This window comes from Chironomus tepperi, unplaced genomic scaffold (assembly GCF_022539635.2).
Source record: "Chironomus tepperi strain 1889 unplaced genomic scaffold, CSIRO-AGI_Ctep_v1 contig_170, whole genome shotgun sequence".
Classification (NCBI taxonomy): Eukaryota; Metazoa; Arthropoda; class Insecta; order Diptera; family Chironomidae; genus Chironomus; species Chironomus tepperi.
Genome location: NW_027226292.1, coordinates 829,943 through 840,547, shown reverse-complemented (window position 1 = coordinate 840,547; position 10,605 = coordinate 829,943). Strand labels below are relative to the sequence as shown.

Here is a 10,605-nt window from a genome sequence, read left to right as displayed (position 1 = left end):
CATACTTTACAGGCAATCGTCTTTCCAAGGATCATTTACAATCGCAACGCAAACAGTAAAAGTTTTTATTTTCATACCTTAGCAGTTCACACAGAAAAAATATTTTTTCTCACATTTTTTTCTGTACGATAAAATTTTGTTTTATTTGTTGCAAGAGAATTCAAAGACGTTTAAGGACAGAGACAATATATTTACTCGCGCGATGAAATAAGAAGAAAAAGAAGATAGTGAAAAAAGAACAAACGCACTCGAAACAATCAAGTGAGGGGTTAATCATGTTTCATTTTTTTTCTGAAACAGCAATCGACTTGTAAATTTTTCCTGCCTTTTTTGTGTATCAGATTTTCATTTAGCAATTGAACGTTGAACAGAGCGGAAATAAAAGAAAAACCAAGGAATAAAATTTAAAATAAAATAAAAAAATCTGATGAAGAAAATAAAATAAGAAAAAAATATGGATAAGGAATTTCGTGTAGTGAAAGCAATTTGTAACATTGTAGATAAATCCTATCATTGATTTGTGCAATTTATTGTTAAATACTTTTTGTGGAAACAAAGTTTGTGAAATTAAAGAAGAAAAAAAAAAATATTGCAAAGGATTAAAAATTAAAAAAATATAAAAATGTCTTCCCACGATGATGTAGATGTTGATATTGATGTAGTATCAAGTCCAGAACATAGCCCGAGAGCTAACACAACAGATGATGAATCATTTCAAAATTATCATCAAATTCGGACATCAAGAAGCTCTCCAATATCTTCAACAACCTCCGCTGCTACGATTGCAGCCTCATTGCTCACAACGACCGCAAACTTATCACCATCTACGTTACAAAACTTACAAAATCATAGTGCTCAGTTATTAAATAATCAATATCATAATCATTTAAGCAATAGTTTAATTAATAACAATAATAATATTAATAGTAATCATAATAAGGAAAACCATATTAGTGCATCTGAATGTGGACGATTAAGTCCACCTAGAACACCAGAGACAAACAATAATAGTGTAAATAATAAATTATCTCCCTCAACAACTACGCCGCATTCTGGATTTACTAGTTTTTCAATATCAAGCATACTTAGTCGTCAGGATTCACCAAATGCTAAGAAAATTGTTGCACCAATCCCATCATTTCCCATGAATGGAACTCAAGATGCTGCAATGATTTCCAGGTGAGATTTTCTTCCTTTATTTTACTACCGTCGGTGAAATTTGATCCTCGCGGAGTTTTTCTAAAAGTGGCTATAAATAAAACGATTTTCATCCCATTCTGTATCTTTGCTAATCGTCTCAAATATCACAAAAGAAGCTCAAATAAAAATAAATAAATCATTAAACGGTATAAAAAAATAAGAAGCACCAGAAAATCTTAAATTTCTAAGAACGATTTAAATCACTTCAAATTAGCTTAAGTGAAATGAAAGAACAACAAACAATTGTTCTGGAATTGCCGAATGAGTGAATGGAGACAAATAATAGATTTTCAAATCTTCTTAAGTATTTACCCAGTATTTACTCATTCCATGTGGATTGTCTCTTTATTTGAAAGTGCCTGAGGTTACACACCTTTTATCCGAATTTTAAGGACTATAATGTCAACTGGAGTGTCCTTATTTAAATTAGAATATTCACCATAATGGATTCAATCTTATGAATTCAGTCACATTGCTTTGAAGTGCTAAATGAGAGCTAATAAATGTCAGTCAAACTAAAAATGGATATTCTTTATTACATTTTGTTGTATGCTTAATAGAATTTTTAATGCCTTTTAATCTACCCAAAATTTATTTTAATAAATTTTTATTGCAAGATAATCGGATTACGGGTGGAAATATAATTTATTTGAAGAACCTTAAATAATGTTGCGTAAAGTATAAGAGGAAGGAAAGAAAAACTGTGAAATTGCATAACGAGCATTGCTTATTGTTGTGGTAAATGTTTCATTTTATGGACATCTAACTGTAATTATTAACCGACTTCTTTTTATTCCCTTTCTTTATCTCTTTTATTCCACTTTTTAATCATTTAATTCTCTTTTGATCCCTTTTGCTGTTGTGAACTGCATATAATTTATTGTGATACCGTGCTTGCGCTTTGTTTGTTGGTTTTTCCATTAAAGCGCATCAGTGCCTAAAAAATTAATTTCTGTATTCATTTGACGATGTGTGTTCCTGTTCTCTTTTGAGATCTTATTAATGTGATAAGATCCTTAGAAGTACAGTGGAATGAAAAATTAGCTGGATAACCATAGGTTTTAGTAATAATTTTTTTGGGTTTAGATAATCATCATTAAAATTATGATCGCGTGCTACATTAATGTTAAATTCTAATGAATAAATGAAAGAGTCAATAAATTTTATGTAGTTTTCGAAATACGAGCATCATCAAATTGTGAAATGAAAAATTATATCAAAATGTGCAGCAACATTAATCCCCTTTTCATCCACTTATGTTTTTCATTCATTTCATTCTCTTTTTAAAATAACATTATTGAAAATTATTTTCTCGTCTTTTGTATTGTTCACAATCCTCATGACTCAATCAATTCATTCACTCACTGCTGCCTAACATCTCATTTCAATTTTGTATAATTCAAAAGGAAAAATGAGCAGATTAGAAAAAAATCTGATTTTTGAATAGACAGAAATAACAACAAAAAAGGGAACATGTGTTGACTAAACTGTGTACAATTGTACATGCAATTTAATCATGATTAAAAAATGTTTTTCCCTGATTTTATCAATCGGCACCCGCAATGATGAAAATTAATCACTTGAGAATGAATTAAATGAAACCTTTTCATTTTGAGCTTCTTGAATTTTTCCGAAAATTAAATTTTTTTCATCAATTTCTTTGAGTCTTATGCATTAAAATTATTTGATTTTCAACAATTGATAGGATTCCGTTTTCATGAACAAATCAGTTTTTTTGGATTTTCTAACATTTTTCTACTTTGTACTCAATACTATTGACTCAGAATCGACCAATTTAACAAAAATCATTTTATTACCCAAGCACCGATGCTACGATATCCTAACGAACACTTTGTGATGTTTGGGTTACATATACTATAATAATAAGGATCATAATTTATCTATATACATACTTGAACCCCTATTCTGATTTTTAAATTAGATTCAAAAATTAATTAAATAAAAGCATAAAAATCAAAATGTTAAGCAAAACACAATTTCCGACAATGACCGGAAATTTTCCGTTTATCGTCCACTTCCTGTGGTTTCACCCCATAAATCGTTTATGTAAACATGATGTACTTTTTTATTGGAAGCGGAAATATTTAATGTGAAAATTCACACTTTGTAGTTAATGAAGTGTGGGATGATAGTGAATTATTAATTTTGAATCTATTGTGACTAAATTTACGTTTTTAACTGTTCAGAATGGTCTGAAGTAGCTGTTCATGGCATTTTTAAAAAATGTCAACCCACACAACTGTACCGCGAAACACAGTTTGGATAAAAGTGGAATAATTCAATCGGGATCAAATGTGATAAGCTGATATAGTCAGTAATCAATAAAATGAGCATTTAATGAAAACCATCTGGAATATAAAGTGTTGTGATTCAATGCACTTAATAATCTTCTAATTCTTCACCAAATCTCTTGTGAATTAAAAGCCACAATTTTTATTTTCCACTTGAAAACATTTTAATCATCTTTATAAATTATAATTACTAATAGAGAATTTGTTTAAAGCTATTGAATGCTTTGGAAGGGATGTAAATTTTCTCTCACAAGGAATTTTTCATCCTGCAAAAATAACAATCAGAAAACCCTCAAGTTCAAACTGAGTAAAATAAATTCGTAAATCGATTGAGATTTGAGGCACTACAAAATACAAATATTAGCACTCACAAGGCTATTTTTTACGAATGAATAACCTTATAAGAAGGGTTCAATAAGAGGTTTAATTTTCACACCATCAATTTAAATTATATCAATTGAATTCATTTGGAAAATTTCACTAAATTTTTTTGATAAACAATTTTTCATTTTATTTTCAGACTGGGATTTATATCACAATGGGGTGCAATTGCCAATCGATATGCAGCAGCACTTTATCCATCTGGTTTTCCATGGTCATCAGCTTCAGCACAAAGAATGCCTTTCCATAGTCCTTCAAATGGTAAGTTTTTTTACATTCTCATTCATTTGTTTCAATCACAAGCTTATTGAGGAATATAAAATGACATGTATCAATAAAAAAAAATGGAATAATGCCTTGCAGATATCCCATTTTCACAAAAACCCCATATGTATTCAAGCATATTGAATTACATTTCAATAAACACTCAATTTAAGCTGACTTTGTCTATTGCAATTTTAAATGTTCATGTAAAGTGCACAAGAAATCAAATAAAGAAATAGAATCAGCAATATTAAGCAATAATTAGATTAGTTCCCCATCGATGGAGAACTTGAAAGGCTTCATGCAATTTCGTGTCTAGAATTAGAATTGCTTACATGAAAAACGATTAAAACAATGGTATATAGTATGAAATTGCAGAAACTTGATATAGACATTTCACAAAGTCATGTCAAAGCACTTAAAAACTGCACACAATATTTTCTTGTGCTCATAAAAATTGATTTTTTTCGTTCTATTTCGTTTTGAACCTTCAGAGAATTTGACAAACAATACAGAAAACACATCACCATCACTAACACCTCCTCCATCAGCATCGTCGAAATCTCCTCAGCCACATCCCGCATTTATGCAAAAAGAGAGTATTGAGTCAGATGACGAGCATGAAATAATTGAAGAAGATGATGAAGACAGTACGGAGGGTCGAGCAAATGATAATGCTTCGCCGAATTCGTTGCAGAATAAACGTAAGAAAAAAACACGAACAGTATTTTCACGAGCTCAAGTATTTCAATTGGAATCAACATTTGATTTGAAAAGGTAAGACGACAGCATGAAGTGAAACGATAAAAAATATTTTCTAACCCTTATGTTATTTATCCTTTTTTCCTTCTTCAGATACCTCAGTTCTTCTGAAAGAGCCGGCTTAGCAGCATCACTACGACTAACAGAGACTCAAGTAAAAATATGGTAAGTATTTATATGAAAATGCATTAAGTTTTGTATTATTAATATTTCATGTACATAATCTTAGGTTTCAAAATAGAAGAAATAAATGGAAAAGGCAGCTTGCAGCCGAATTAGAAGCAGCGTAAGTAATTTATGAATATTTTCTTATGAAAATCTCTTAATTTTTTCAATTTATTTTTCCATTTTCATAAATAGGAATATGGCAAATATGGCACATGCAGCACAAAGACTAGTAAGAGTTCCAGTACTCTACCATGAAGGTCAAAACTTTGTTTCACCTCAGCCGCATTATATTAATTATTCAAGGAGCAGCAGCCCACCGAGACCTCAATTGCCGTCGCTTGTTTAGGAGAAACCGAAATAATTGTCACCAACAAATTAACTTATCCCCCAGGCCGTACTTGATCACTTTCGGACGATAAAAAATGCTTTAAAATATATTTTTAACACTCCTTATGTATGCACGAGCAAATAAGCGAGACAACAGCAATTTACATTTTCTATGACAATTGCTCTAACATTAAGCATTTTTAAAATATTAAATTCATGCTCTGCGTGTGTCAATTCTCGGGACAACAATATATTAAAGTGCAAAAACGTTATTTGGTAAACGTTTGACTAATTAAATGGCTTCTAATTATCATTTCTATGAAAAAAAGTTTAAAGACTATAGTGAAGAATTAAAATTTAAGGCTCAAAAAGAAAAAAAAAAATATATTCGACAGATGTGGAAACATCTATGTAAAGTCAGAGTTGTAAAAAATTCTATTCATATCACATCTGACCATTTAATGAATTAATTAATTATGTGCTCTCTTTATACATACATATATCTCTTTCTGTCTTATACAGTTCAAATTACAATTGTATCATCTTTAGTTAATGATATGCGATGGATATTTTTTTCCACATTTAGTTCTTTTATTGTAAATATAAATAGAGAATAGAAACAAATGTAAAGAAAATAAACGTTAAGGTTCTTAGTACAATGAATGACGAAAAAAATTTAGGCTTAAATGCTTTTGTAAATTTTATAAAATTGTAGATTTTTGTGGTTTAAATTGGAAGTTTATTTACAGATTTTGTCATCCTATAAGATTTGTCAGTCTAGGCTCGAGTGGACTAAAAAACATTATTACTAGGGTTTGTCCAAAACTGCAGCCTGAAAATTTCAAACATGTACATCAAAAATGCAAAAAATACAGGCTTACGGACTGGAACCCTATTTATAACCAGTTAAAAGCAAGTTACTGTCTAGTTGATGACTAATTGTCCACTTGGTAGGGAATCGAGCATCACTTTGTTTAATTGTTTTTAATCTATTTGTGAGCTGAAATTATTCGGTGGCGATGAGATCAAACATTTTTAGTACCTTACCTTAACAGACATCGATCATACTGATATAATTGAGCATGCTCAGTTTTTTGAGTATACTCATGAAAATTCTCATTGCCTGTTCGGGTTGACGATTTTTTGAATCACAAGTACTAAAAATATTGCTCAGAGCCGACTTCTTGTATAGAATCATTAAAAATTGTTAGATTAAGGAAATGACAGATATCCTTTATCGTTTGAAATTAAATGAACGTAATTTTTTATAGCAAAAGGTGACATAAAATGTAAATAAATTTACCACTAAAATATATAGAAAATTGAGATAAGAAATGACTATGTAAATAATTAAAAGCCAGTGAATAATTATGTTAATTAAAAGTAAAGCCATAATTTCCATAATTTTAAAAATTCTAATTTTAATTATATTCCAAAATTCATTATTTGTCATCCCAATGCTTCAGGAATTAAAAGATGTTAGGAAGAGAAGTATGAATAAAAATCATATATTTATTAAAAATAGAATAATATTCGATATTTTAATGTCTGTGTGAGAAAATTGGTCGCATTTTTATTTTATTTTTCAAAAAAATGAAATGTTTACTTTATTATATGTATTGCCTTGTTATATACATTATGATTGTATGGAAATAAATAATGCAAAATATATTTACTACATGCCAAATGTAATTTCATTTATTAATTGTAGGATATCCTGCATGGTTATGCAAGTCCATTCCACCCATTTTTGTTATAAAATAGATTTAGACTACCTAGCGCGTTTACTATAATTTTAAGTTTTTCTTTCAGTTAGCATTGCCTGAGGCATTTTGTCACCATATACTTTAAATCATACCTCATAAAATTTCAACAATGAAATGAAAATTGCTGTTTTAGAGCAGTGTTGATCAAGCTGTGTGCCGCGATACTAGTGTACACATGGAAGTGCTATAAACCATATACTGAATGGAGTTTACGTCGAAACTTACCACCAAGGTGTACCGTGGTGGAAAAAAGTTTGGACAACACTGGATTAGAGGATAAATTGTTTTTAAATTAAATTTACAGAATTTCCGTCAATTTAATCTAATTTCAAAGCATATAATTGAATGCAATGAAAAGAAGAACTGTGATTTGAGTTTCATGTTGCAAAAAAGGAAATTTGAGAAATTTATTTATGCTTTCAAATTTACAAGCATAAAAGTTTTTTTTTTTTTGATTTATAAAAAAATAACATAAAAAACTGCTAATTTATGGACATGATGAAAAAGTTTCAGTTGAATGAGGAAAATGTCGACATCATAGAAATTTTTTTTTGATTAAAAATCTTTTGATCTTCTTTATGCCTCAAAGAGATGAACATTGCATTTTCTCTCATAATGAAACAACTTTACATTCATCATTATCAATGAACATGAAACATGGACATCATTTTAAATTAAGTATGAATGATGAAAAGGAATCGAAATACAGACAATTTTATGAATAGAGTCCTTATTAATACAAATATTTTAAGTGTCTCTGTTATCCCATTTCAATTAATGATTGAGTTTCAACAAAATGCAATATTCTGTCACAAAAGATTGTGTCTACCTTTTTCCTGAAATGAAAACTGACACTTTAAGTTTTTCTTACATATAATATAATGATGACACCTTTCTTCGTCATGCCTCAATTTAGTGCTAAAAACATAATTCTTGTAACATAAATAAAGGTATAAAGGAAGAGGAAAAGATGTTATCGATTGTTTGCCATAAACATGATTTCTTAATGTGATGACAAAGAAATGAGGATTACATAGATGAAATGAAACTTGATGCAATCTTTAATTTAGTTTTTAAATCCTATTTCCATCTTCATCAGTGTTGCATAGCCTATGTAGTATGAATTGGTATGAATATCTTGCATTTAAGATAAAGTTTAGCACATCTGACAATGTTCACTTGAAAAAAGAGGAAGAATTCATTCATTGCGTGATGCTTGTCATTTTTTAAATTCTAAATGAAACATTATGTCGCATAAAGCATTTTTTGGACATTAGAAAATTATTATTTACATTTTATTGCTGACGAGATAGGAACGAATAAATAAAATTATGCTAAAAAAATATATAAATTAATTTAACGTAAATGACATGTTTTTCTAGTTTTTATGTCAAATTCCTCCTCAACTATTGTGTTATATTCTGTTTTGAGGGGAAGTATCGAGCCTTTTAACAGCAATCAAGTAATTAAATGCGATCGTATAGATGAGAAGACACAAGGGATGGAAATTCTGGTAAAAAATTATATCACTGAGCAGCCCTTTCTCAAAACAAACATTAATGATCATAACATAAATTTCAAAAAACATCCTAAACCACTTAGTTCCAAAAGTTCAACCCCTAAAGTTTATTAAAAAATTATCACATTTTCTAGAATGTGTTGTTGTCTAGGAAGAAGAATCTAAAATAGCGCCATATGTTCGAAATTTCTAAAGGTATTTGACGTGTTTATTGCACCAGTTTCTCGACCCTCGATTTAAATGACATTTAGTCATAAAACTACAATTCACCACAATCGACCACAGAGTGAAATTAATAAAAAAGTATATGTAGTTAAAATAATGGCATGAGGAATAGCTTTTACAAGATTAACTCATTAAGAGATGTGAGTCTTTTTTATCATAACATATGGGCATACATCAATAGAGCAATCTTCGTTCATTTAAGTTAAATGTGCAATATCTGTATTAATGATAACAATAAATCATACTTTTCTTTATCATATTGACCATAAGCTTAAAATTTTGTATCTGTGTATGGATTCAGCCTAAGGCGCATTTGCCTTGTAGCAAGTAAAGTTTGCAATCCAGTAATATCCGTAGAAGATTAATAATGTTATTACATGATCCAGTCAAATTGTCAAATGGAAGAGCTACTAATATATTTTTAGGAGTTCGTACACGTAAGACAGAGTATTGTTTTTGATTTCAAATATATTACAATAAATACTCTCCTCTATTCAGTCTATTGTTATTTCCTTTTATTTAGTTTCATGAAATTTGATAGCATTGCGAAATGCGATACATATAATAGTAAAGGTACAGATAGATGAAAATATAGTACACTGTACGAAGATAATTGATGATGCATTAACACTAATTAAATGTCGATATTACATTCATTCTTACATTATAGACTGGAACTACCCTAGGCTTTGCTAAAAATTTCCTGATTTCTAAAGCAGATTTTTAAAAAGAGAATAAAAGTAATGTGTATGAATATGAGCAGTCATGAAAGAGAAATATGATTATGAATGATGAGTATTTTTATGATTCTTTCATTTTGATGCTCTATGCAATTTTTGCTGCCTACATACATAATAATTTCTTCAAAAAAAATGTTCTGTATGTTATGAAAAATTGAAATTTATTTTCTTTACTCTATGATCAGGCTGACCATCGAACTTTTTCTATAAAAATTGAGTTTAACTCGACTTTCTCAGCATCACAAATCCAAATGTTTATCATTTCAAATTTAACATTTTATTTTTAACAGACTTTACTAGAACTTGAGAAATCATACTTAGAGACCGGACTCCAAAAGTCCAAAAACACCCCTTCCATTGAAATCTGGACCGATTTTTTCGATAGTGGTACGGTACGAAACGGTATAGGTACAACACTGGTAGTGCTATGTCTGTTTCGTTACAATGGAAGACCAATGTTAAGAGCGAGACTTGATTCCATAAGTTAAACTTTATCATTTAGACATCCCATCCAAAAACGAAAAAATAGACTGTGCTGAGTGCACTGAAATGATAAGTTACATTTATGACGAGAAGTAAAATAATAAAAGTTCTGCCATTTGACCTATGTCTATGCAATGTCCTCATCTACCCATACATATGCGAAAGGATAAATAAACAAAAATTTTATTCATTACACGTCAAAAAGATTACTACACTAACATGCTTCATAGTTCAGTTTATATAAACATTTATTTTCATTCATATCATAAATTTCTATGAAAATAAAATCTCCCCTTTTTGTATTCCACAAAGCATATATAAGAAAGATGAACACAGACATAAAAATTTATTATTTCTCTTACTGACTTTTTAAGCATCATAACGTTGGCTTTCATAACTGAGGCTTTTAACAGCATTACAATTTTTATACTTCAAATCCATTGAGGCGATATCAAAAA

At 29.5% G+C, this 10,605-nt stretch overlaps 1 protein-coding gene across 1 annotated transcript; it reads left to right on the top strand.

Moving 5' to 3' along the window:
- Positions 1 to 420: 420 nt before the first annotated feature.
- Positions 421 to 6,797, top strand: Hmx (H6 family homeobox). The gene is made up of 6 exons (XM_070638019.1): positions 421 to 1,179; positions 4,033 to 4,154; positions 4,652 to 4,934; positions 5,013 to 5,084; positions 5,149 to 5,205; positions 5,280 to 6,797. Exons 1-6 carry the CDS (start codon positions 623 to 625, stop codon positions 5,431 to 5,433), a joined length of 1,245 nt encoding a protein of 414 aa, XP_070494120.1. The 5' UTR covers positions 421 to 622; the 3' UTR covers positions 5,434 to 6,797.
- Positions 6,798 to 10,605: the final 3,808 nt, after the last annotated feature.

Bases quoted from the DNA above. Each gene is read 5' to 3' on its own strand.
- Hmx (XM_070638019.1), top strand. From the start codon at position 623: ATGTCTTCCCACGATGATGTAGATGTTGATATTGATGTAGTATCAAGT. The intron at 4,155-4,651 runs GTAAGTTTTTTT...TTGAACCTTCAG, and splicing joins TTTCCATAGTCCTTCAAATG to AGAATTTGACAAACAATACA. The intron at 5,206-5,279 runs GTAAGTAATTTA...TTTCATAAATAG, and splicing joins GCAGCCGAATTAGAAGCAGC to GAATATGGCAAATATGGCAC.